This window comes from Agrilus planipennis, unplaced genomic scaffold (genome assembly GCF_000699045.2).
Source record: "Agrilus planipennis isolate EAB-ADULT unplaced genomic scaffold, Apla_2.0 scaffold54, whole genome shotgun sequence".
Lineage (NCBI taxonomy): Eukaryota > Metazoa > Arthropoda > Insecta > Coleoptera > Buprestidae > Agrilus > Agrilus planipennis.
This window is the reverse complement of record NW_020439000.1, coordinates 559666-585785: the sequence shown is the minus strand read 5'-3', so window position 1 is coordinate 585785 and position 26120 is coordinate 559666. Positions and strand designations below refer to the sequence as shown.

At 32.4% G+C, this 26120-nt stretch overlaps 4 protein-coding genes across 18 annotated transcripts in view; all 4 read left to right on the top strand.

The window, feature by feature from the left end:
* The window catches only part of LOC108734385 (focal adhesion kinase 1), a 42639-nt gene extending 16710 nt beyond the window's left edge, over positions 1-25929 (top strand). For 3 of the 15 annotated variants that reach the window (XM_025975853.1, XM_025975855.1, XM_025975857.1), the window contains exons 2-16: positions 10854-10983; positions 11096-11251; positions 11308-11475; positions 11536-12172; positions 12580-12615; positions 12759-12878; positions 13042-13221; positions 13284-13694; positions 13758-13962; positions 14025-14155; positions 14217-14377; positions 15827-16003; positions 16059-16388; positions 16460-16791; positions 16938-18446. In XM_025975853.1, coding sequence (XP_025831638.1) covers positions 10854-10983; positions 11096-11251; positions 11308-11475; positions 11536-12172; positions 12580-12615; positions 12759-12878; positions 13042-13221; positions 13284-13694; positions 13758-13962; positions 14025-14155; positions 14217-14377; positions 15827-16003; positions 16059-16388; positions 16460-16791; positions 16938-17223 — 3460 coding nt within the window. In that variant the 3' untranslated portion in view covers positions 17224-18446. Of the gene's footprint in view, positions 1-312; positions 714-2317; positions 2417-5003; positions 5033-5680; positions 5961-10851; positions 10984-11095; positions 11252-11307; positions 11476-11535; positions 12173-12579; positions 12616-12758; positions 12879-13041; positions 13222-13283; positions 13695-13757; positions 13963-14024; positions 14156-14216; positions 15074-15826; positions 16004-16058; positions 16389-16459; positions 16792-16937; positions 18447-19277; positions 19760-24727 lie in introns of those variants that run through there. The other 12 variants (XM_025975846.1, XM_025975847.1, XM_025975845.1 and 9 more) reach the window with 12 other exon arrangements.
* Positions 21883-23365, top strand: LOC108734363 (abscission/NoCut checkpoint regulator). The gene is made up of 5 exons (XM_025975860.1): positions 21883-22211; positions 22263-22432; positions 22483-22705; positions 22763-22987; positions 23047-23365. The coding sequence occupies exons 1-5, from the start codon at positions 22164-22166 to the stop codon at positions 23290-23292; spliced, it is 912 nt and encodes a 303-aa protein (XP_025831645.1). The 5' UTR covers positions 21883-22163; the 3' UTR covers positions 23293-23365.
* LOC112904821 (ubiquitin carboxyl-terminal hydrolase 34-like) lies at positions 23451-23954 on the top strand. The gene is made up of 3 exons (XM_025975839.1): positions 23451-23665; positions 23740-23877; positions 23934-23954. Exons 1-3 carry the CDS (start codon positions 23486-23488, stop codon positions 23952-23954), a joined length of 339 nt encoding a protein of 112 aa, XP_025831624.1. The 5' UTR covers positions 23451-23485.
* LOC112904820 (ubiquitin carboxyl-terminal hydrolase puf-like) lies at positions 24052-24884 on the top strand. Its single transcript, XM_025975838.1, has 4 exons — positions 24052-24211; positions 24420-24516; positions 24578-24727; positions 24854-24884. The coding sequence occupies exons 1-4, from the start codon at positions 24169-24171 to the stop codon at positions 24882-24884; spliced, it is 321 nt and encodes a 106-aa protein (XP_025831623.1). The 5' UTR covers positions 24052-24168.
* Positions 25930-26120: the final 191 nt, after the last annotated feature.

Below are 26120 nucleotides of genomic sequence, written 5' to 3'. Positions count from 1 at the left end.
AATTAAAGTACGTCGGTACAACGTTTGTTTTTAGAAAAAGCAGTTTTTGAAAGCTTTCACTTTTCGTTGATTTATTGAAATCTTTAACAAATGATTTAACATGTTCAAAAGAAGGACTTGTTACCTTGTAAGATGAAATTTGTTAGGAATTTCAATAAATTTAGTTTTCGAAAAATGCTAAGATTGACTCAAGATAAGAACGAAGACTTTACAGTGACTTCCTCGCGATAGAAAACTATGAACGGGAGCGGTAGAAAAGCAAAGACAAAAGCAGAGGCTTGTAAAATTTGTTTATTTACTCGCACACGATCGTTAACAACTTCAGTTACGATTATTTCACGACGCGGAGAGCATGAATGGCTTGTCTTTTGAGAGACAACACGTAAAACAGATCTCGTAATCACAGTCGGAAACGGAGCTTCGTTACATTCTGTCCTGTTATTTTGCGTTTTTCAAAACGTTGGTACATTTTCTTTACTATATAGTGCATTTAATTTGCGTATACATTATAGTATCTAAACGTAGTTGGGTGTCTGTTCTTAAAAATTGTGTTGGCGTTAGTTTATTGATAGAGATGCAGGTGTTTCGCTGGAGGAGACTTTAACTTTGATGTTGTAAGAGCAACTTGTTTTAAAATTTTAATGTATGATTTCGGGTTGCTAATAGAGAGAAAAAGCGCAACAGTCCTGACCTGATATTTTCAACTACTGTAGGTAAATTAATTAATTTTAATAATTATTATTGTGACTTGTACATGTACATGGAGCCTTACAACGTGTTTGGCCTTGTTTATCAATCCTATAGTTTCATGTGTCTACTTTCCATCTAAGAAAAGTCAAAATGAGTAATTGTTATTAACATCTCAAATTTACTTGTCCAATCATTCCTCCATGCCTACTAATTGTATCAAAAATTTTAGTTTTTCTACTAATATGAACATTTTCTTACGAAAGCTTTGTTTGGGTTAAATTAGGCAAAATTTTAATTAGTTTTGTTTGAAAATAATAACTACTTAACAATTTTATTTATTATTGGTTGGTTTGTTTTTAAATAAAACCCAATAATTATCATTTAATACCACTTTTAGTTGATACGGAAGATCCTTAATTAATCTTTTATTAAATTTTTAAAAACACAATTCACAAAATGTGAAATAAAACGATAACTTACGTATTTCCCCATCTTATTTTTATGGAAAATGAAAATTTGGCGAAAAATATTTTAATCTAACCTGTTGTGTGGCATATACGTTCGTTTAGACATTTGCCAAGTTAGAATAAAAAATTATTATCTATTATTACCGAGTTCAAACTGGGTTTATTTGCAACAACTTTCTAATAACGTTGTTGAATCATAAAAAATTTTTGGGTATTTTGCATTAAATTTTTTTTATAAGTAACTGATTATTCACACTGGATTCTTATGTTCGTGTATTTCTTAAGTAAAAATAAAAGTAGTTGTACTCTAAAAATATACCTTATCATTACGAGATAAATTTACGTAATGATTCAAGATAACACTTGTGAAAAGTGAAACTATAACATTTTAATAATTTGAAATTGATTCTAACGTGTGAATATCAAAAATTAGCAGCAATTCACGTCTTTCCTTATCATTTGTAATGAATTTTTAAGTATAGGCATATAAAAAACAAATTTACTTTGCTGTTTCATATCTCTGATACCAAAATAAAGATATTATGTACACATACAAAAACAATTTGCCGTAATGCTTGTAAGATTAATTAAAAATTCTATACTCTACATCAGCTTTGAAGTTTTACACTAAAAAATATGATACTTATTAAAATGAAGCCTATCTATTTTAGTTGTTAGCTGTTGCATACTTCTTTAATGACATCATTAATATAATGCATCGTTTATAACTCCAGGCATTTTATGACTACCTTTTATTAACAAATATGTATGTGATTTCATGTTCAGTGAACTTTTTCCCTTACCTATATAGTACATGGCGTACATAACTACTGTTTGTTGATAAAAAGTTTTTATTTCCTGCGATATGTACAGGTAAAACATATTTCCCTGATATGCATAGGTTATCGGTATAATCACTGGTTTCAGTAATTTACAATTGCTACTAGGAGTTTTCTTGAACATCCTGTATACCACAAACGCGGTAAATTGTAATAATCTTAGAGTAAATTTCATGATTCATGAAAGTCGTGTTATGTTCTGAGTGTAATTTTAAGTGTTCGACGATTAGAAAGACTTCTTAGAAGTCCTGCAAAGCGTCCTGTAATTATATAGCTGATTTAACACACCAACGAGTCAATATAAACGTGATAGCGCACCCATTACACAGCCGTTTCCAATGAAGGTTCATTAGAATTTATTGACAAAGAAAATTGCATTATAACCCATAGACTTCTCAATGACGATAAGATACTTAACAAGTAAATTATGTTGCCGTTCTCTTAGATTCAAAATAGATAATAAATAGACAGATAGGCATGTTCCTTCCACTAGAGGTACAATTTTCGGATGTTCACACTTTCTGTTTGCCATTTTGTTTTTCATAATTTTTAATCGTTTATCAATAGCGTGATGTTCTATTACTTAAAACCTTTGCCAAAAAATAAGCTTTCCAATAAAAGTCATTGTGTAACACTCATTTTCGTATATGTATGTGTACGGGTGACATACACTCGCACTCAAAAACTGAAAGGTGTAAATGGCTTAGTGGTAAGAGTGCTCGCCTCTCAATCTGGCGCTCCCGAACTGACCGGCTTCTATTCCCGGCTGATACATTATTTTTTTCTTCTACTAACAAGATATAAACGATAAAAGACAGCTGATATAAGTAGTGCGCGAAAACGAAAGCAGGTGTAGGCAGTGATATAAAATGACAAGCAATATAATTAACGTAGCGTTAGATAAATAATAAGAATCTTATGTAAGACCTGTAGACGTATGGTAATAAATAAATCTTCTCGTATTAGGGCGCAAACCCTTCGTGTGTACCGATCGTCGATTAAATCTAGAAGTCAGTTAATGTTGTCGAACGTGATTGTAGGCGTTTAAACGTTTATTTGAATTAAGTAGAATTAATCACGCGAATATTTTTACTTGAATCGGGAACGCCATGGTGCATAATACCTACATGCATTACTTTACTGTAATAATGATGGAGTCATGCGTAGGTTCAATGGTCATTTTTGTTAAATTTTCCCAGCGCAAGAAACAGAGGTATCAGCTCCGTATAATATAGATATATAGATCTCGTTCGACATTTAACCTTTAATTGACCCTTTTCACATTTAATACATGTAAGTGGGTACTTGGGTTAAACATGAACGCATTAATTGTATAATAAATGACTAGATAAAAGTCAAGGGGTGCCAAATAATTAATGGTGGGCAGACCTAAAGTCACTTCTATGCTCGCGAACGGTTAATTTAGAAATTCGAAAAAGGTTGTTGCACGGCGCTGTACGGATGCGAAACATGGACAGTGGGAGCGGCGGAAAAGAAAAGGTTAGAAGCGTTCGAAATGTGGTGTTACAGGCGGATGATGAAGATATCATGGAAGTCAATCAAAAATAGGCGAGATAGGTTGGTAGGACACCTTCTCAGGCATGAAGGTCTAGTCAGAGACATATTAAAAGCAGAAACAGGAGTTAGGAGGGGTAGAGGTAGACCTAGATTAGATTACTGTTCGCAAATAGTTAAGGATGTGGGATGTTCTGGTTTTAGGGAAATGCAAAGATTAGCTCAGGAAAGGAAAGAGTGGAGGTGCTTGTCCAACCAGTGTTGGGACTGACGACCTTATGATGATGATGATACAGAGTCCTTTGTTTATGTGCAAACGTTTCTATCGTACCTAATGGTACTCATCTTCAGTGCATTGCTTGTAATCGTATGCGATTATTCAACAACGCTACCTTTAGAGACACCATGTATACTAATGCTTTACATATAGTTAATTCATAATTCGAAATTCAACGCTAATTCTAAGTGATTGTGTGAAAGATATCGGCCAATATGACTCTTCCATGAATGCAAATAATGGGTTTCACATATTTGATATACACGCCAATACCACTTTAATATTTATTCTTCTTTATTGTCTCTCCTAGCACGATTAGACACTGAATACTTAAACGCGATTACGAGATTAACATCTTTGCATTTTATAGTTAAATTATGTTTCTACAAGCCAAGACACGACAACGGATTTAATGGATTTGTTTGACGAATGCTGAATTTGAATACAAACGATTTGATCTAATCGTTTAGGTACTTATTGAATGGATTATCTTCGTTGAATTAGAAAACGACGAAAACCTAGACATTTTCCGTTGAAAAATAATACGATATAAATAAAAAAATGTTAATCATATAGAATCGAAGAAAAATAGCTATTAGTTAAGACTCCCTGATGTGGTTTACACAAATTTTGTATTGAGGCCAAGTATATCTGCAGGTTTGTGTTTAGTATTTGAAAAAACAATTAGTAGACTTAAACATACACGTATTACGTATGTGTGTTTTACGCTTGATAAGGATGAGCTACTTTGGAATTTAATTAAATATACAATTACTCAATTAGTGTTAACGTTAGTGGAAGATCGTATAAAACAACGGTGAAAATATATCATAATTATCAACTCATTAAACTATTCATTGCTTTTCATATTTCTTCAGTGTTTTAGGTATTGATCACCTTTTTTCATAATAGTATTAATAAACATACATACAATTTAGACAATTTTTAGAAGTGAGTTAGTTTAATATGAAATATTAATCTGAAGATTCATTTTTGAATTTTTTACCCACTACACGCTACCTCAAATTAATGAGGGAAAAATTGTTGCACACCCCCGCCGGGAATCGAACCCGGGCCGTTTGGCTGTACGCACCAATGTTCTGACCACTAAACTACGAGAGGTGACAACAGCAACAACGACTAGGTTTAGTGGTCAGAACATTGGTGCGTAAAGCCAAAGGTTCCGGGTTCGATTCCCGGCGAGGATGTGACAACAGCAACAATTTTTCCTTCATTAATTTGAGGTAGCGTGTAGTGGGTAAAAAAATCAAAAATGAATTTTCAGATTAATATTTCAAAGTATTAATAACTTATTATCTAAATAGAACAGAAAAATTATCTGATGTATTAAGAAATTAAAAAAAAAACAGCATGATTATTAGTAATTAAAATTTAAAAGATGCAACAGGTTGAAGTGAAGAAACAGTAGCTTTACAGCCCGTTAGACTTTCTTGTAAACATTTCTGCGACACTTTTTTCTACACCGAACGTTCTCCTTCTCTCTAATCTCCGTTAGATTAACAATAACTTTCAGTACGTGTGTTTATTGCTGGAGGTGTTGATAACGTAACAAAACACGAAATCGCCATGATAATACGCAAGACCTCGGTAGTGTACAACAGCTGTGGATGCAAAAACCGCTGCACTTTATAACCAATTTATCATTTATCATTGGTCATTAATTTAAGTGTCATTAATAACAATAATTAATAATATTCGATAAGGAAAAAAATGTACAAGACGTAAATTGCTGCTCGTCATTTGGGTACAACGAACTAACCTTTCTCCCCCCCCTCCCATCCCCCGTAGTATCTCCCCTCAATCATTATTTTTACTTTTTTTATTGCAAGTTGCATATAAGTATACATTTGGCATAACGTGAGCTATTAAAGGTCATTGTTAAAGAAAATGTGGAATAAATGGTAGTGCCGGTAGTAGTACCATGTTGGAGTTGGTGAAAAAGGCGAATTTTTTTACCGGGGGTGGCGGTCCGGTAACGTACACCGCCCAATATACGCCGGGTATAACGAAAAGGAAAGATAAAACTGTTAGAACTTTTATTCAAATTCGACCAAAAAGTTTGTTATGTTCCGGGAATTCCGAAGAGAGCTACAGCTACCATAATCCCAGCGACACCTGGAAGTTTCACAGACCGAGGCCCAAATCCTACAGGTAATGACAATACAACTAAAGAAATACAAATAGATTAATCAGGTACTACAGGAGGGGTCCCAGTATCTATAGTTTAAATAATGAACATTTAAAAAACAAACAAAACGCTTCTATTATGCGTTCTATAAGTACTTATTAAATTCGATTATCAACAGTGTATATTTTCCCAAGAAAATTTCATAGTTGCTGTCACTGCGCTAGACCCTTCCAAGGGGACAGCAGCGAATCTAGGGTCTATCTATTTAGGAAATTAATATACAGAGTATTCTTTTTCCAAGACAAGTGAAAGTTTCTTTTATTTCAAATCGAATTAAAACTAAGAAAATTCATTATATTTAATTTTAAGAAAGTTTAGGTCATTCTTAGGTTCACTGTATTGCCTCCCCATCTTCCTGTTTTCATAAATGAACAGATAATGAAGGTACCTGCAGATAATATGCAACAATATTTTGATATTTCATATAGCATTAATTATTATGTACTAGGGAACGTTAGATTTTTTTCTTCTAAAGCGAGAGGTGACCTAGAAAAGGTTGACAATCTCTAGTTTAGACCAATTACTAACTCNATTTATTGTAGAGAAATTTTAATCGAAGAACGGTCAGCTGCTCAAGAAACTATGAGACGTGAGAATAGAAGAGTAGCTGCAATGTCATGGGGATCTACTGATGATTCACCACCGCCAAAACCTGCCAGGTTCCCAATGCAAGGTACGTATTTTTGATTTAGAATTATTTATGCTTGATTTTCAACCTCTATATTTTCTTGCAGGTGTCGATTCTAGTTCTTTAGCTTCACTAAATTCATTCGGAGGGGCATCAGGTCCCCCTCAGACTTACATCGTGGCCCAAAATCCAGAAGTATTAGCGCATCTGATGAAAGAAAACGAATCGAGAAGCCTCTGTCCATCGGCTTATACAACTCCAGCATCGGTATTTAACACAATTGATTTTTTTATTTTCATTCTGATTAAGTAGACAGATAGTCTAGCAGTTATAGGGCTTAAGACCTTATCTTATAATAAGATAGTACAGTCTCAAAGTGCTTCTATAATTTAATACATTTGCAGTTTTTACCATAAAAAACTAGATCGTTTATTTTTATGTTTTTGAAAATTCGATTGAATAATCTCTTCTCCAAGAATTAAAAACTTCTTCACTAAATGTTTTGATTAGAAGATTTCACATTGAAAACTACAATTTCTTAACTACATTATTGCCAAACATCCTTGTTTTATTTTTCATAATTATTATACATTAGTACATGTGTAGATTTACATATGTAAGCATACACTACACATAGACAAAATTACGTGGGTGAAGTACGTAACATACACTGCATACTTGAAACGTTTAGTATTCACTATTGAAATGCTTGTTGAATGAAACTACAAGAGTTAATAGTCCAGGTGTTTGGAAGGTGTGTAGGAAGTATTAGATCAGATCTGCTCCAAGGGGTCAATAGAAAAGTTGACAAAACTGACACTGAAGAGATTTATTTATTTTTGTCTAATATTAAATATTTTTTAATAATGTATCAGGCAGTCGTTCTTCTCTATCTCTTATTTCATGTTCTTACATGTTTGTTTTAAAACAACAATAAACTGTTTAATTTTGTTGCCTTGTAGAATGTACAGCAAGATCGACACAGTGTTCCATGTTTACAAACTTTGTGTAATCATTTTATACACAAACGCTTGTTGTAATAAAACAAACTTTGCGTTAATAACGACCGTTTATAGGCGTATGTTTAAATGTTTCTTTCATTTAAAAGCAATATCGTAAATTGATTGTAATATCTAGAATCATTCTACACGGTGTGATCAAAAAGATCGCACACTACTGTTGCCAGAACCACACATCAGTAGTGTCATCTATTAGACGTCACCGAAACAAAAATTGATATCGTACTTATCTGTTATATGCCCTTTTTGTCTCAAATGTACCGCATATAATAATCATATTAATTTATGATTGAATTGCATTTGGATTTATCGGTAATACTATAAAAGAGTGCCTATCAGATACCATTATTGGCTTTTTTGTGGATCATTTATATAACATATTGACCCCTTATGATTAGTTTGACCATACATACATGTAGGTTAGGTGCAAAACGGTAACGTATTGTCCAGTAATTTTTTGTTATTATTGTGCCCGACAATCCAATAATATAATAGCAGTCCATCACTGCCGATGTCTTCATGCATGTATGATTTTCTCATTTTCATTACATAATACACAATGATGTCACTGATGAATGGAGCGAAACGAGGAGAATCGGGGACATTGAAACGAATTATAAAAAGGTCATAAAGTCATCGATCGATTAACCAAATTATATGATTCTGTAGGACTTGTTTTGTACCTATACACCTGATATATACATACTTAAATATCCTTAATTAAGACTCTTGTGTATGTGTAATACGTAAATATTTTGAATTTGAAAATGCGTAATCGTTTTCGGATAGAAAATATTCAAAAATTTTATTTAATTGTTCAAGTCTTTAGAGATTCTCATACTAAAGGCCCAAAACACCTAAACAATGTTGATAAGTGTATACAAATCCCGATTAAATATGGTAGTTTAAATTTTTGTGCATAAAAACATTAGTTCCAAGAAGAAATTTTCCCAAAAACAGGATAATTTTAAACCAAATTTTCTTCCCAAAACACCTTATTTACCATATAAATTTTGTCAAAATCCTTAAATCTATTTTCGAGAAATTAATTACAAAAGAAAATTGTTCGTAGAATTAGGATGTATCATATGAGCTTTTCTCTCTGTATTGGGCTAAAGGTTAGATACACCAATTAGGAAAAAATTACTACAACATTTTGCCTATAAATAGTTTATTCGAACACTTTCCTTCGTGCACTATTTGTTATTATTATGTACAATTTTATCCTTGATAATAAATGATTTAAGATTTCATAATTAGTTCGTGACATTTCCGAAATATGTACTTACTTATTCCAAACTATTTCAATTTATCTGTCGCAGTTAACGCAATTATAATGCACATAATAAACTAATTGCGCCGTTTACTCGGGATTTTTATATAAAATTACAATTACGCATTAAATCGCTCTGATTATTTGATATTTTACTCGATATTGTACTGCATTATAACAATTGTCAAATAAACTTAATTGTAATGATAATTTGGAGTTGTTTTGAGCATAAGGATTATTTTTAATAATATAGGGTATAGACTTATTTATCCTTTTTGAAAAACGTTACTTTTCGATGGCTGTTGTCTACGTCTGGCAACATTATCAGTGCGTGTAGACAGGACAACTCTAATTTTCGTATTCTTTAATTAAAGGAAGTAATACATGTAATTACCCGCACCAATGCACTAGACTAGAGCCTTTTATGAACTCTAGGTTCGTTAACCTAAACCCATATTATATATATATATNATGCATACATATTTACAAACCGAAGTATCCGGTACACTTTTTGTTTTGTATTAATTAGGCCAACTGTTTTAATTTAAAATAATTTTACTATAGGTAGTAATTTTGCATATACATAAACGATATCATATTTAAACTTATGTAATACATAGACACTTGCCCTGTAATTAATAGTTCTGTTAAAGAGAGTTTTCACCCTTACAAACCCAATTATTATCATCATATTGACGCAATTAAATTCAAACGGTATTTACTAATGATTTGTGATATACTGTATATTGAAATATATACAGATATAAACATACGTGTAATAACAAATGATTACTTTAATAAGAAAACGAATTACTTATTAACTTTCTTGTTAGTTGAATTTAATGATTAGTTTTCAATTATTTACTTTATACCGTTGTATTACTTACTGACTTCTGAAACCGAAGCTTTCGTTTTTGAACTCTTGAAGTTACATTATTATTAAATTTTAGAGTGTAATAAGGTGATGGAATTTCTCAATAATTTTATCGATATTGGATTGTAGCTATAGTAGTGTTTTACGTGTTTACGAGTACTTTGAGTGCATTTATAATAAAACTGAAAACTTTTAATAAGCATTAGTGCATTTGTATATTTTAGCAAATGTAATGTTTAATAAGCTATCATATTTTTTAGATATGTATACATAATTAACTAGAAAGTTTATGTAAAATATGATCTACTAATAGTTTCTATATACTTCTAAAAACTTTGCTGTGAGATTTGCATATTTCAGCATTTTTAATACGAGAATTCGTTCTCTGTTTTGTCTCATATCATGTGTCATCTTTTTCTGTATTTTTTTTTATAATTGTGTGTAGAATAATCGTTAATTTAATAAAGTTGATCATAATTAAGGTTAGTCTTTTCATTTGATACAACAAATTTACTTGAAAAATCTGAAAATTGTTTGTTGTAACTACAAAACGGTAGAGTTTTTAAAATAAATTTATTAATAATAGTTATCCTTTTATAGTGTAATAATATTACAGGATCGTAACTATTTTCTTTGGCTCCAGTTGTGAGGTAATTTTAGGTGAAAATTTTCTTTGGTAGTCACGAAGGTACTATTAATAAAATGCGATACTCATACAAGCATCTGTCCACATTTATTAACAACTTGACTATTCCTAAAATCAGCCAAATCGTTTGTCAGAACTCCAGGACGTTAAACCTGGTCTCGAAATTTATTTTTAAAAGTTGTTCTCTTTTAAATTATTAGATTACGAACAAAAAAAACGGAAAGGGGAAGTATGTAACTGACCTCGAAACGTCTATACAAATAAATGTTTAAAATAATTACCAATAAAATGGCTTATTTTTAAATTTACTAGTTTCTGCATTATTATTGTAATACAATGTTTACAAAACGTAGAGTATGTTCCGTATCTTGTGGGGATTTTTCTATTAGTGAGTCAATGTTTTTCGTTTGCTTCAGTGATGTATCACCCACAACCCCCGTAAGCACAGGATCACCAGTAAGGTGTGTCCCTGCAAGATCCAATATGGACAGCCCGAAAAAGTCACCCCAAAATAGTCCAGCGTGTGCTGATAAAGCCACCCTCAAGGTAAATATTTTTTCTTTTCATTTTTATCATTCGTATCGACTACAAAACGTATTTTTTCATAATCACAATTATAAGGCAAAGTATAGAAACAATTTTATTAATGTTGATAAAGGTTCACTTGCCAAATGGTGGTTTTAATGTGGTAAAATACGGAGATGCTATCGACGTCAAAGGTATTATTTCGTTAGTAACTGAAAGATTATCAACTGGCGAAAGGTACTACAAAAATTCGTATGCAATGAGACTTCGTCATGTAACAACTGGGGAGGTAAGATAAAAATGATTGAATGGATTGTCCCCAATATCGTAAAAAAACAATTACAGATACATTGGCTTCATCAAGATACCACCATGTACCAGGTGCAAGAAAAATACTTCAAAAAGCACCCTTCTTCAGAATGGCGTTACGAATTAAGGGTTCGATATTTACCACCAAATCTTTATGATCTTTATGAAAAGGATAAAGTAACGTTCTTTTTTTATTACGATCAAGTGAGTATTCCCTAATATACCTGACGTTCTTGGGGATATGATAATTTTATTTTTCACAAGGTCCGAAATGATTACCTCTCGTCAAACCTTAGTATAGACCAAGACGCAGCAGTTCAGTTGTGTTGTTTGGAAATTCGTTATTTTTTCAAAGATATGCCCCAGGTGGCTCTAGATAAAAAATCGAACTTCGAATATCTGGAACGCGAAGAGGGCATGCACAAGTTCCTGCCCCGCAAAATACTCGAAAGCATGAAACCAAAAACCCTTCGTAAAAGCATTCAAACCCACTTCAAAAAGTTTAGCCAATTAAACGAGGTGGAATGTATGTTCAAGTTTTTCGATATCCTCGGTCTTTATTACAAATACGACCAGGAGAGGTTTCGAGTCGATTTAGGGAGTAGTTGGTCCGTTCCCGTCGAACTTGTTATCGGACCTGACCTGGGCATCTCATATACGACCGTTCAGGTGTCTAGTACGACCAAAATTGCCGAATTCGATCAAATACAAGCGATTCAAACCCTAGTCAGCGACTGTGATGAACACAAAAAGGCCACCCTTCAACTAAAAGTGGCCGGTGCCCAAGAAATACTTTTTATTACTTGCCCCAATCTAGATACTGCGGAGAGCTTGGCAGATCTAATCGATGGATATTATAGACTAAATACACCAAACCATTCCTCAATTTGGACCAGAAAAGGTAAGCAAATATCTACTCATACTTAGATTACAAATAATGTTAGACTATAATGTAGTTATAACAATGACATACCCAAAGTAGAAAGAGGAGACTGTGGTAAATATTAATTAAAAATTAAAAAGGAAGACTCACCCCTAATTACTACATTATCAACGGGAGGCTGTTTCGCGTTGATAATGCGCACGTTTGAAGTTTTTTTGTGGTAATTAGGGGTGAGTCTTCCTTTTTAATTTTTAAATGACTTACCCTTTTTAACTCGTGTTAATCCTTTGATATATTATTTTTTCGGTAATAGGACCATTAGTAGATAATGTTAGATTAAAAAAGTGTATGTGGCTAGCTTAATCAAAAGAAAATAACGATTAGGCTTTTTATTTTTCAATATCCTTTCTTTGTCCTGTTTCAAGCTACTGTTTGGAAACAGTTTCCTTGCCCATGTAAAGGTTAGTGATTTATTCTTTATAATTAGTAGATAGTATCTAGTGTATTCGTTACGATAGATTTACGAATGATTATGTCGTAGTTCACCAAGTTTTAAATATTTCAATTTTGTTTTCTGTTTGAATGTTATTAAAACATTTTCTAGATGCCCATCCACAAAAGAGTAAACTAAGTAAAAGGGAAAGTGATAATTCCCATGGCACCATGCTATCGGAAGATTATGCCGAAATAGTTGACGAAGAAGGAGATTATTCAACTCCCACAAGTAAGTTTTATCGTCTTTTTTAATTCTAAACGTTATTATTAATATAGATGTTTAATAATAATGTATTTAAACTTTTTAAATGTGGTCCGTGTTCTATAGAATCATAAGTTAAAATGCCTTTATTATTTGCCTGACTGGAATTAATAATTATTAATTTTTGTAGCTAAAAATTATCAGTTATTAAGAAGTCAAATAGAATTAGGCGATATTCTGGGCGAAGGTCAGTTTGGTGATGTACATAAAGGCACCTTTAAAACTAAGGATAGTAACGTCGTACCTGTGGCTGTGAAAACTTGTAAGAATCCTGATCCGGCAACTGCCGAAAAATTCCTAGAGGAGGCTTGTAAGTCTATTTTTCCCACCAAAACCATCTGTCTGTACTAAACCCTTTTATCTCTATTTCAGATATAATGCAAAAATTCGATCACCAACACATTATAAAATTAATCGGCATATGTCCCGATTCTCCAGTTTGGATTGTTATGGAACTCGCAAAACTTGGGGAACTGAGGGCATACTTGCAGAGCAACAAGAACCGTCTCGATCTCGCTTCCTTAATCTTATATACATTCCAACTGTCCACTGCACTGAGTTATCTCGAGTCGAAGAAGTTTGTACACAGAGATATTGCAGCCAGGAACGTACTGGTCAGCTCACATACGTGCGTTAAACTCGCAGACTTTGGACTGTCCAGGTGGATGGGAGAGGAACAAAGTTACTACAAAGCCTCAAAAGGAAAATTACCCATTAAATGGATGTCACCAGAAAGTATCAACTTTAGGAGGTTCACTACAGCTAGTGATGTGTGGATGTTTGGTAAAGATTTCTTCATGTTCCCCTTGCACTCTATTTAAGTCCAATTTTTTATTTGCTTGTTAGGCGTTTGCATGTGGGAAATTCTAATGCTGGGAGTGAAACCCTTTCAAGGCATCAAAAATAACGATGTAATTGGCAAAATTGAGAACGGTGAACGACTAGCCCTCCCGCCCAACTGTCCACCAAGACTGTACTCACTAATGTCTCAATGCTGGTCCTACGAGCCCAGCAAAAGACCCAGTTTTAAGGAGATTAAGGAAATATTACAGTAAGTTATTTTTTTTGTCTTTCTAGCAAGAAATAATGATAACATCAACCCATTTATTGTAGAGAAATTTTAATCGAAGAACGGTCAGCTGCTCAAGAAACTATGAGACGTGAGAATAGAAGAGTAGCTGCAATGTCATGGGGATCTACTGATGATTCACCACCGCCAAAACCTGCCAGGTTCCCAATGCAAGGTACGTATTTTTGATTTGGAATTATTTTTGCTTGATTTTCAACCTCTATATTTTCTTGCAGGTGTCGATTCTAGTTCTTTAGCTTCACTAAATTCATTCGGAGGGGCGTCATGTCCCCCTCAGACTTACATCGTGGCCCAAAATCCGGAAGTATTAGCGCATCTGATGAAAGAAAACGAATCGAGAAGCCTCTGTCCATCGGCTTATACAACTCCAGCATCGGTATTTAACACAATTGCTGTTGATTTTGAGAAAAAGGAGGACGACAAAGAACCTGTCCTCAAAACCTGTCCCATCCCAGTCCAAAGTTTGCATAAACTCGATCCAGAAATCCCAGAAAACGCTGTTCTCGAACAGAAACTTTTAGAACGTAAATCGTCAAAAGGTAGCGGAGAAAGCACCCCAAAAACGGGTTCATTAGAACGTTCGAGCCGTTACTCATCTAAAACAAATTCAATGGAGAAAAAGTCGTGTTCATTAGAAAAAAAATCGAATTCTTTAGAAAAAAATTCTCGTTTCGAAAGTCCACGTGGCAGCGTGGATAAAACAGTCGGTATATTTAGCCCTAAAATGGGCTCGTTGGAAAGAAAATCACAAAAGGGATCCCCTAAAATGGGTTCCTTGGAAAGAAACACAACGATTGGAAAACAAACCACAACTTTTTCTCCTAAAATGGGATCACTGGAACGAAATGTACACCTCTCTTACACGCAACCCCCTCCTATCCTGTATGAGACGGATGACATTCCCGATTTTCATCCTCATCCTACCGTGTATCAGTTTCCTGTCACACAAAGAGAGATGCAACTTCCAGAAGAAAACATTTACGACTTTGGCGGCGCCGACGTGAAAAGTTGTGCACATAAACAACCATTTTTTGCTCAAAAAGTCACAAACGACTCAAAATCACAAGTTCAGGTTTGATATTTTCGTCAAGCATGGCTCGTGACCAGTTGGTGTTATCACATAGAAAATAGCGAGTAGGCTTTTTATTTTTCAATATCCTTTCTTTGTCCTGTTTCAAGCTACTGTTTGGAAACAGTTTCCTTGCCCATGTAAAGGTTAGTGATTTATTCTTTATAATTAGTAGATAGTATCTAGTGTATTCGTTACGATAGATTTACGAATGATTATGTCGTAGTTCACCAAGTTTTAAATATTTCAATTTTGTTTTCTGTTTGAATGTTATTAAAACATTTTCTAGATGCCCATCCACAAAAGAGTAAACTAAGTAAAAGGGAAAGTGATAATTCCCATGGCACCATGCTATCGGAAGATTATGCCGAAATAGTTGACGAANGTTAAATTGTTTGAATTTTATCCACGTCGTTGGTTTTTTATGAATTGGAATTTATTATTTTATTTATTATTTAACTACATAGTAACATTATTTTTTATCTATTATTTATTTCGTATTTAAGTTGGAAGAAATATGTGGCATGACATTTTTAACTGCACGTTGCCTGAAGAGTGTTCATAACAAGAGTTTGGTTTATTTCCTGATTTTGATGATTTCTTCATTTATTTGCATCTCTTTTTATTATTTTACGGCACAAGGATGTCACAGTAACAATTCCTATCTGTACACATTTTTTTGTGCTAATACGTGTTGCATACAAAATAAAAAATTTTGTAATACATTTAGTAGATGTTACATTGTATTTTCTGTAGCCTACATCTTCACAACAATCACTTTATGGTGACCAGTTACTGCTTCAACACAATCCGCTGATACATAACGACGTTACTTCGGATTTCAACAGGCGCGTTTTGGAACAAAAATTGAAACAACAACAGATCGAGTCTGAAGAAGATTCCAAATGGCTGGCAGAAACGGAGAGCAATTTGGTATGTTATGAGCTCCGATTTACTGTTCGTTTAATTACGATATGTTTGTTTGTAGAAGAAAAGACTCAGCGTATTAAGTTTCTCTGAAACGGACACACTTCGTGACGGATCTCAGTCTTTAACATCTCTACCTGCCAGTCCCTTGTCTTCGTCGCTATCAACATCTACTCCATATCAACTTTCCTCCAGCATAGCCAGTATGTCCATGAGTGGGAACGGTTTACAAAGTAGCACGGGCTCGCAGAGTAGCAGCAAAAGTCATTCTCCCGCAGGATCTGTTACAAGCACTCTTACATTAACAGAGAAAAACGAATATTTAAGGACCCATGGAAAACTCCAGCCACAGCAACAACAACAACAGCAGGAAAATGATGACAGTAAGAAGGTAAAACGATTATTATTTAATTTTATATCTTGTCATATATCACCCTAATTTATTTTTATTTTTTTTTATAGAAAGTTGAACCTCAACCTACAGCAGACCTTGACCGTACAAATGACAGAGTGTACGAATGCACCACCCTAGTGGTGAAAGCAGTAATGTCCTTATCACAAGGGGTGCAGCAATCACATGCTGACCAATATTTGAACCTTGTCAGGAATGTTGGTTTAGCTTTGAGGAACCTATTATCTAGCGTGGACGAATTGGTAACTGCTTTTCCCAGTTCCGCCCATCGGGAAGTCGAAATGGCTCATAAAGTCCTAGCCAAAGACATGACTGAACTCGTAAACACCATGAAATTAGCCCAACAATACAGTAACACCACTTTAGATGCTGAATATAGAAAGTAAGTTACACAGATTTAATAGTTTTTTCAATTAGTGAGAAAGTTGTCATTAATAAAAATTAATTTCTTTTGTTTTATTTCAGTTTAAGATTAACAAATATTGTATGTCAAGGTTTATGTAATAGCTTAAAGGATGTTGTTTTTAGGGGCATGCTGGGGTCTGCTCACATACTGGCTATGGATTCCAAAAACCTCTTGGACGTAGTGGATGCCATTAGGATAAAGTTTCCTCATGTTAATCAGTATATAACGAATCGCGCAATTTTTCATCCTCAATCCCAGGTAGCTTCAAACCCTCCGGACCCTAGCATTAATTTCTCCCCCACCCCAGTCACCTGTACGTTTATACAAAGTCCAGCCTTTTCGCAGAAAGCCCACATGTCCAATTCCAGTAGTTCGGCTTTGACTACAAACGAAGTTGGAAATAGTTAGTCTCCACGATGACAGTTAAACAGGTTGTTTCCTTTTTTTGTGTGTTATTTTGACTATGTACATATTTTTTGATGACGCGATCGACACGCGTTTCGTACTTCCAAATAAATCATAGAAACGATTAATGGTTAATAAGAATTGTTTTAAAGTGATGAGATCGTGTCTGGAAGAAGGTCGTAAAGACGATAAATGACTGCAGAATATTTCGCTCATATTTTTAATAGGTGTATAATAGAAAATGTTCTTCAGGAATTCTATAAATTTTTTTTCGAATAGAATAAGTTAATGTAAGAAATTGGAACCTTCAGAATCGATAGTTTTTGTTTAATATCATTTACTTGACATACAAATAAGAGTGAGATACCACTATGTACGTTTATCGTCCTGTAGGCCTTTGACGCTTGCTTACTCGCTCGTATTGCTCGCTTTTTTAGACTTTGTATATTTTTTGAAAATAATTGAAAATGAACTAGTCGCTTCCGCTTTTTATAAAATAAAATGTAGGTGATAACAAGCGACCTATACATACATATAATATATATTTCTTATATTTAAATACCGTTGCTCAATACCGCGATAACATACGTATAAATATTTTTTTTTTACATACTTTAGCAGTCCCAAATGTTTGCAAAATATTTTTTGTTTTTTTTTATGTCCTTTAAACATACACAACTGTAAGAAAGTAAAACTATTACAGTACAACGATAAATAATAATTAAGATGTATATTTTTTTGGTGATAAGAAAATAGTTTATCGGTTTAAATTCAATTTTTGGTCATTCAGATTTAATTTTGTCAATAACCGACACCAGCATAATATTCTCATAAGGCGATTTTTCAACCGTCAATTTCTGCCATCTTCAGGCTGAAACTCCTTTAAAGTTTACGATATTGTTTTAAAGAACTTTGAGCTTAAAGAAGACCCAAATTGACATCTAAATGTCGCCTTATGATTCTTATATTGAACTGTTGTCGGTTATTAGCATAAAGAAACTTGAATATTTATTCAATAATTCATAAATGTGTATAAATTTTAAATTACTATGGAAGATACAATTTATTATCGTATCAAATTATGTGCTTGTTTTTGTTAAAGATTGTTCATTTATTTATGCTGTATAGTACAAGCAGTATTCTTTTCTAGCATTTTTAATATGTATACATTAAAGTATTATAAATATCTTAAAATATTAATTCTTATTGCGTAATGAATAATTTCACTTTTATTATAAAATTGCGATTTTCATTAAATTACTTCGATATTCTAGTCACAGAAGAAAAAATAACAAAAAAATAACCAATACATTAGGTAAATGCATAAGTAATTAATTAATTAATTAAATAAATATTATTACGAAGATCTAGGGCTTTAATTTATTCAATTGGTGCTACAGAAAGGGTAAATTTATTTAGGATGAATTAAAAAGTTACCGATTTATTATTGTCATTATAAAATAAAACATTTTTATTTCAAATTGAATAGTAAAAGAATAGGTAATCGTAAGGTATTAATAAGATAAAAAAAATTATCATAACTTAACAGTTGAAACCAGGTAATCGAACGTTTCGTCAACGTATTACAAAGAATATCTTTTAAATTTAAAATATCCTGTATTACCTCTAACTATCTAAACGTCTGCATAGGACTGCGGCCGCGAAAGCCTGCTTTTAAAAATTGTAATTATCGTGTTTACATAACATTTGACGTGAAATAGGATGAAGAAAACTGGTCTTAAAAGATAAGTAACGGTCTTAATCTAACACGAATTTATAGATGAATTAACAGAATTATACTTGGGATCGACCACCGACGAATTGTTTTAATATGGTGAATACGATGATAGAAAAGTTTACTGTTGTAGTAAAGCAGCTGCAAACGTTTTTTGTTTATACTGATCGCATTTAATCATGTGATGGTAGCTTCGGTAAACTAATATTTAATTAATATTCCTTTAATTAAAAGACTGCGATTTATTTTTGCAACAGCAAAAGGATCTAAATCACATATAGTTACAAAGTTGTTTCTCTTTTTGATGTGAAACATCTTTTAGTGCCCCTCGGGGGTAAAACCTACTCACGCAACTGTGTGGAACATAACTTGAATCCTCGTGCTGCTCTGCTGAAACGAATCACTCTGTATAATTTACCTTCACGAACGTGTACGTATGTATTTATATTAACAGTATTTTTACGATAACTCCTTTATTCAATTAATTGCATTTGAAATAAGCCCTATCAATTTTATTCAATTATGGTGTACCTTGTAACTGTTTTTGCGAAAGACTACAATATTCTGCCTTTAATTAAGTAAATTTGCCTGTATGAAAGATATCGTATCGTATCAAGTTTTTTATTGTAAATTCGACTTTGTATTATATGTATATGATGTATAAGTGTTTGTTTTGTGTTTTATTAGAAATATATACGTTTTATCTTAAACTGTTTTGGTCGTAGTATACTTAATAATTAGAAATTAAAGGAATTATAGCTGATAAAACTATTATGAAAAAACCTTATCATCAGATATTAAGGAATGAAAACATTTTTTTTTTTTGAGGTTTCATAAGATTTTTAATAAGTCTATTTAATTTTTAAACGACGCACTTCATCCGAAACAAAAGATAAGATTAAATAAAAATAGTTGTACATTTGTAGAAAAGCAAACACGTTTCATTAGAGACATCATTCGACACTGCGATGTTTTTAGAAACGGTTTTAATTTTAACAATTTCCTTGTTACTGTACATATTTTTGTACTACAAGCATTGTTTTACTTATTGGTCAAAAAGAAATGTAGAAACGTTACCCCCAAAAATACCCCTCGGTAACATAACTTTAGATTTTTTTAAGGGATCATCATTTTTAGTGTTCGCAGATGTTTATCGTTACTTTAAATCGAAAAAGAAGTGCAAATATTTCGGTTTTTACACCCTTTTTCGTCCAGTATTCGTACCCACGGATACCGAGCTGATAAAGAAAATACTGATTACCGATTTCCAGCATTTTACAGACCGTGCGAGTTATTGTAACGAAGAAGTAGAACCCCTAAGTGCAAATTTATTTTCCTTAAAAGGAGAAAAATGGAAATATATGCGAACCAGGTTGACACCAACGTTTACATCTGGGAAATTGAAGTATATGTTCCACACCATCCTGGATTGTGCTCGTGAGATTTCCACCACATTGGATAAAATAATAATCCAAAAAGAACCTGTTAACATACAAGAACTCATGTATAAAATCTCCATAAATGTTATCGGTTCGACTGCCTTTGGCTTAGATATCGACTGCTTTAATAATCCCAACACAGAATTCAAATATCACGGCCTAAGGGTTTTCAATAAAGATATATCGAGGAGAATCTTATTCTTTATTGAATTATTCTTCCCAAAACTGTTGTTCTTGTTTCGAGTAAACTTCGTCAAAGTTCCCCGAGACACCACGGAATTTTTCTTCAAAATAGTTAAAGACATGGTAAACTACCGAGAAAGCAATAACGCCAAGAGAAATGATTTCATGCAACTTTTAATAGAACTCAAAAACGACAAGACCAAAGGAGAATTTACAATGGATCAGATAACTGCGCAAAGTTTTATTTTCATTTTAGCCGGATTCGAAACTTCTTCAACCCTTTCCAAATTCTTAATGTATGAATTAGCCCTTAATCCTGAGATACAAAATAGAGTAAGAGAAGAAATAATCACAGTTTTAAAAGAATTTGACGGAAATGTAACTTACGAAGCCGTATCTAAAATGCGATATTTGGAAATGTGTGTATGTGGTGAGTAAGTTTTGAATGCAAAAATTATGGTCACTAATGGTATAGTTTTTAGAAGCTGCAAGAAAATATCCTGCCCTACCGGTTCTTACACGCGTTTGTTGCAAAAATTATAAAATTCCCGATACTGATATCGTAATTGAGAAAGGGACAGTTGTACTAGTGCCAGTTCAGGGAATACATTATGATCCCGAATATTATCCCGAACCAGAAAAATTCGATCCTGAAAGATTCAGTGAAGAAAATAAGAAAAATATGATCTCGTGTACTTGGCTACCTTTTGGAGATGGTCCAAGAAACTGCATAGNTTTCAATAAAAACTGAATCGTTTGTATTGAATAGGGTTAAAGAGAAATGATAATTAAATAAATCTGTTGTGAATGCTTTAAATATGTGCGATGTATGCTCAGACTTTTTGCAATTACTTCTCTCTTGTAAGTTTCATACGTTCAAAGTAATATATTTTTGAAATCGAACCCAAGTCGAGTTTAAAATTCGTGACGTTACCAACACATGTTTGCAAAACAAAAATAAATCGTTAATTAACTATGAGATTTAAAGTTTTGTTTTGTCTTAATTAAATACTTTTATGCTATTGACAACCCCGTTTATCATAAATTTTAATTCATTGTTTGGTTGTAGATGAACTAGAATCTTTCAAAGATACAAATGAGGACCAAATCTTAAGTAAAAGAGATATTGGAATTGTGCTGTCTTATGTGCAGGCATGGCCTTCACGGTACGTATTTTCTTAATTAATTGTTTACGTTTATAGGATTAGATGTACATAAGTACATATTTATTTAATTAGAATAGACTAACATTAATTCAACAATATGAAATTACGTATGCAACACGTTCTGCATTGAGTTTGAAATGGTTGTAGTTATGGTAGGGTATAAGTGTCAAATTATCACAAAAATATTTAAATTAAACGTTTAAAAACTAGCAAAATTAAAATAATTAATTGGGAACACATAAGAAAATTACCTGACGTACTCCTACTTCCTTAGTTTTTCATAGAATAGAACAAACACTATCTTTTACAATTATTTGAAACGTAAAGTGAGGTTAAACAAGACAATTTTTTAATGTTTTTTCCGAAAGATTGCAAAGTGGTTAATTAAAAGGTAATATACCTTTTAATAAAGTTAACAAAATGTCGTGCCTTTATTGCAATGCAAAGTATGGCTTGTTTAATAAAGAGGTTTGAACAATTTTTTATTGTCTTGCAATTGTTTATAACAATTACTTTTAGGCTGGCTGTAGTAACTGCGGTGTTTCTTTGTGTCATAAGTGTTTAAAACATAAATATAAAGTTCCTGCAACTGGCAAGGAGACAAAGATATGTGGGGCATGTTATACAAAACTAACCAAGGGAATTAAAACAGACACAGAAGAAAGACCACCTCCTGATGTATTTCTAAAGTATGAATTTTATAATTGTTATTTCCTTATTTAACTATTATTCCTCCTAGGAGATTAGCTAATCTACAAAGTTCAAAATTAACAACTGCTTCAGACAGTAACAATCCTCAAGGATTTAAGCCAGGATTATCACCAGCAGACCAACAAATAGTGCAAAGATTGGAAAAACTTAAAGCTAAAGACAATCAAAAAGTCCTACTCTCTGATGATGAAATAAGAAAAAGACTGGACAATCTTAAGGGAGAAACAACAAAAGCCACAATCATTTATGATGTATATAAGGAAACAATTATTGTTCAAAAACAATTATTAATGAACTGTTGGTTTTAGCCTAAAGCAGTGGATACAAGAAGTGATCAGGAGAAAATCGATTCTCTCTTAGAACAATATGCTTCTGAAATTAATATTAAAGAAGATCATGAATCTACAAAAGATTTAGAAGAAAGAATTGCAAAATTAAAAGGAGAGAAAACTATTAAAGAGAAACAGAAATTGAATGATGAAGATGATGAAGCATCTGATGAAGAAGTAGAAGCAGAGAAAGTTGCTAAAAAAGTAACAAAACTAATTAATTTAGTTATTCTGTATTATTATTAATTGACTATTATTTTCAGGTAATGTCTCAAATTGCTTTAGAAAATAAAAGTGAGGCCAAGTCAATGGAAAAAGATAATGCTCTAAAGTTTGAAGAAGAATTGGAAGAAGATGAGCCTGAGTTGCCTTGGTGTGTATTATGCAATGCAGATGCTCAATTGAGATGTTTGGATTGCAAAGATCTTTATTGTGCCCGTTGCTGTAAAGAAGCACATAAGGAATGGGGAGATGATGATCATGAAATAATTAAATATAAAAGAAAATGAAACAAAAAGGTATTTCTTATAATATTTAGTATACTATAACTTTTAATTTACAGCTAAATCTTTAATAGGTGGTAATGTTNAAGATTAATTTTATATATTTTTTTTATTTAAAGTTTAATTTCATATTTTTTGCAATGAATTATTTCTTGTGTAGGTAATAAAACAGAGTCACATTATACTCAACTTCTTGGCGATGGAGGGCCGTATAACATGCGAACACATTGATACGATATGGGCCGCAGCTCAATTAAAACACTGCTCAAAAACTGTACATGATTTACTACCAGGCCTCGTGAAGCACCTTCCCGCTCCCCCCGCATTGCATCTTTACTCATTGCTGTTTAAAATGGAACCCAAGGAGCATACCGAACAGGTTCGCTACAAAGAATTTCTTCTCTACATATTTCCTTTAAAAGTAAAAATATATATCATTTTTTTGTTTTGCAGACTTTATTTCTAGCATCGGCATTAATTAAATTTATCTGGACCAAAGGAGGAGCTGGTGCAGAGGCAGGACTTATAGGATTAGCTGCATCAGCTGCGGGAATAGCACTCCACAAATGCCACAGTTCTACCGAAAATAGCGTATGCACATAATTGAATAATCTTTTTTAAGAGGAAGATAATTTTTTACTTCTTAGGGTGAAACTTCTGGTCAGTAATATTTCGTTTCACATTAAAATTATTTATTTTATTTTGTGGTCGTTACTGTATCCACTACTTGTCTTTTAAAATGTGTGTTTGGGTGGTAAACGTCATTGAGCATCAATATGGTGGTTTCTCTTGTCATTAATCATCCAAAAAACTGAATCGTTTGTATTGAATAGGGTTAAAGAGAAATGATAATTAAATAAATCTGTTGTGAATGCTTTAAATATGTGCGATGTATGCTCAGACTTTTTGCAATTACTTCTCTCTTGTAAGTTTCATACGTTCAAAGTAATATATTTTTGAAATCGAACCCAAGTCGAGTTTAAAATTCGTGACGTTACCAACACATGTTTGCAAAACAAAAATAAATCGTTAATTAACTATGAGATTTAAAGTTTTGTTTTGTCTTAATTAAATACTTTTATGCTATTGACAACCCCGTTTATCATAAATTTTAATTCATTGTTTGGTTGTAGATGAACTAGAATCTTTCAAAGATACAAATGAGGACCAAATCTTAAGTAAAAGAGATATTGGAATTGTGCTGTCTTATGTGCAGGCATGGCCTTCACGGTACGTATTTTCTTAATTAATTGTTTACGTTAATTTTAATACAAAATGTTATCTCTTATAGGCAGTGTATGTGTTGTTATCGTGATACAAAGAACTTGGAGAGATTCAACTGTATCACTCAAAACATAATTTATTTGGCTGTTTGCCAGTTAAAAAAATTAGGCGAGAAAGCAAAAGAAACATACAATAATGAAAAAAGTAAGGNAAACAGGTTGTTTCCTTTTTTTGTGTGTTATTTTGACTATGTACATATTTTTTGATGACGCGATCGACACGCGTTTCGTACTTCCAAATAAATCATAGAAACGATTAATGGTTAATAAGAATTGTTTTAAAGTGATGAGATCGTGTCTGGAAGAAGGTCGTAAAGACGATAAATGACTGCAGAATATTTCGCTCATATTTTTAATAGGTGTATAATAGAAAATGTTCTTCAGGAATTCTATAAATTTTTTTTTCGAATAGAATAAGTTAATGTAAGAAATTGGAACCTTCAGAATCGATAGTTTTTGTTTAATATCATTTACTTGACATACAAATAAGAGTGAGATACCACTATGTACGTTTATCGTCCTGTAGGCCTTTGACGCTTGCTTACTCGCTCGTATTGCTCGCTTTTTTAGACTTTGTATATTTTTTGAAAATAATTGAAAATGAACTAGTCGCTTCCGCTTTTTATAAAATAAAATGTAGGTGATAACAAGCGACCTATACATACATATAATATATATTTCTTATATTTAAATACCGTTGCTCAATACCGCGATAACATACGTATAAATATTTTTTTTTTTACATACTTTAGCAGTCCCAAATGTTTGCAAAATATTTTTTGTTTTTTTTTATGTCCTTTAAACATACACAACTGTAAGAAAGTAAAACTATTACAGTACAACGATAAATAATAATTAAGATGTATATTTTTTTGGTGATAAGAAAATAGTTTATCGGTTTAAATTCAATTTTTGGTCATTCAGATTTAATTTTGTCAATAACCGACACCAGCATAATATTCTCATAAGGCGATTTTTCAACCGTCAATTTCTGCCATCTTCAGGCTGAAACTCCTTTAAAGTTTACGATATTGTTTTAAAGAACTTTGAGCTTAAAGAAGACCCAAATTGACATCTAAATGTCGCCTTATGATTCTTATATTGAACTGTTGTCGGTTATTAGCATAAAGAAACTTGAATATTTATTCAATAATTCATAAATGTGTATAAATTTTAAATTACTATGGAAGATACAATTTATTATCGTATCAAATTATGTGCTTGTTTTTGTTAAAGATTGTTCATTTATTTATGCTGTATAGTACAAGCAGTATTCTTTTCTAGCATTTTTAATATGTATACATTAAAGTATTATAAATATCTTAAAATATTAATTCTTATTGCGTAATGAATAATTTCACTTTTATTATAAAATTGCGATTTTCATTAAATTACTTCGATATTCTAGTCACAGAAGAAAAAATAACAAAAAAATAACCAATACATTAGGTAAATACATAAGTAATTAATTAATTAATTAAATAAATATTACGAAGATCTAGGGCTTTAATTTATTCAATTGGTGCTACAGAAAGGGTAAATTTATTTAGA

Excerpts from the sequence above, each read along its gene's own strand:
- LOC108734363 (XM_025975860.1), top strand. The coding sequence starts at position 22,164 with ATGTCGTGCCTTTATTGCAATGCAAAGTATGGCTTGTTTAATAAAGAG. Across the intron at positions 22,212-22,262 it reads ATGGCTTGTTTAATAAAGAG|GCTGGCTGTAGTAACTGCGG; the intron begins GTTTGAACAATT and ends AATTACTTTTAG. Across the intron at positions 22,433-22,482 it reads CCTCCTGATGTATTTCTAAA|GAGATTAGCTAATCTACAAA; the intron begins GTATGAATTTTA and ends TATTCCTCCTAG.
- LOC112904821 (XM_025975839.1), top strand. The coding sequence starts at position 23,486 with ATGGAGGGCCGTATAACATGCGAACACATTGATACGATATGGGCCGCA. Across the intron at positions 23,666-23,739 it reads CCAAGGAGCATACCGAACAG|ACTTTATTTCTAGCATCGGC; the intron begins GTTCGCTACAAA and ends TTTGTTTTGCAG. Across the intron at positions 23,878-23,933 it reads ACAGTTCTACCGAAAATAGC|GGTGAAACTTCTGGTCAGTA; the intron begins GTATGCACATAA and ends TTTACTTCTTAG.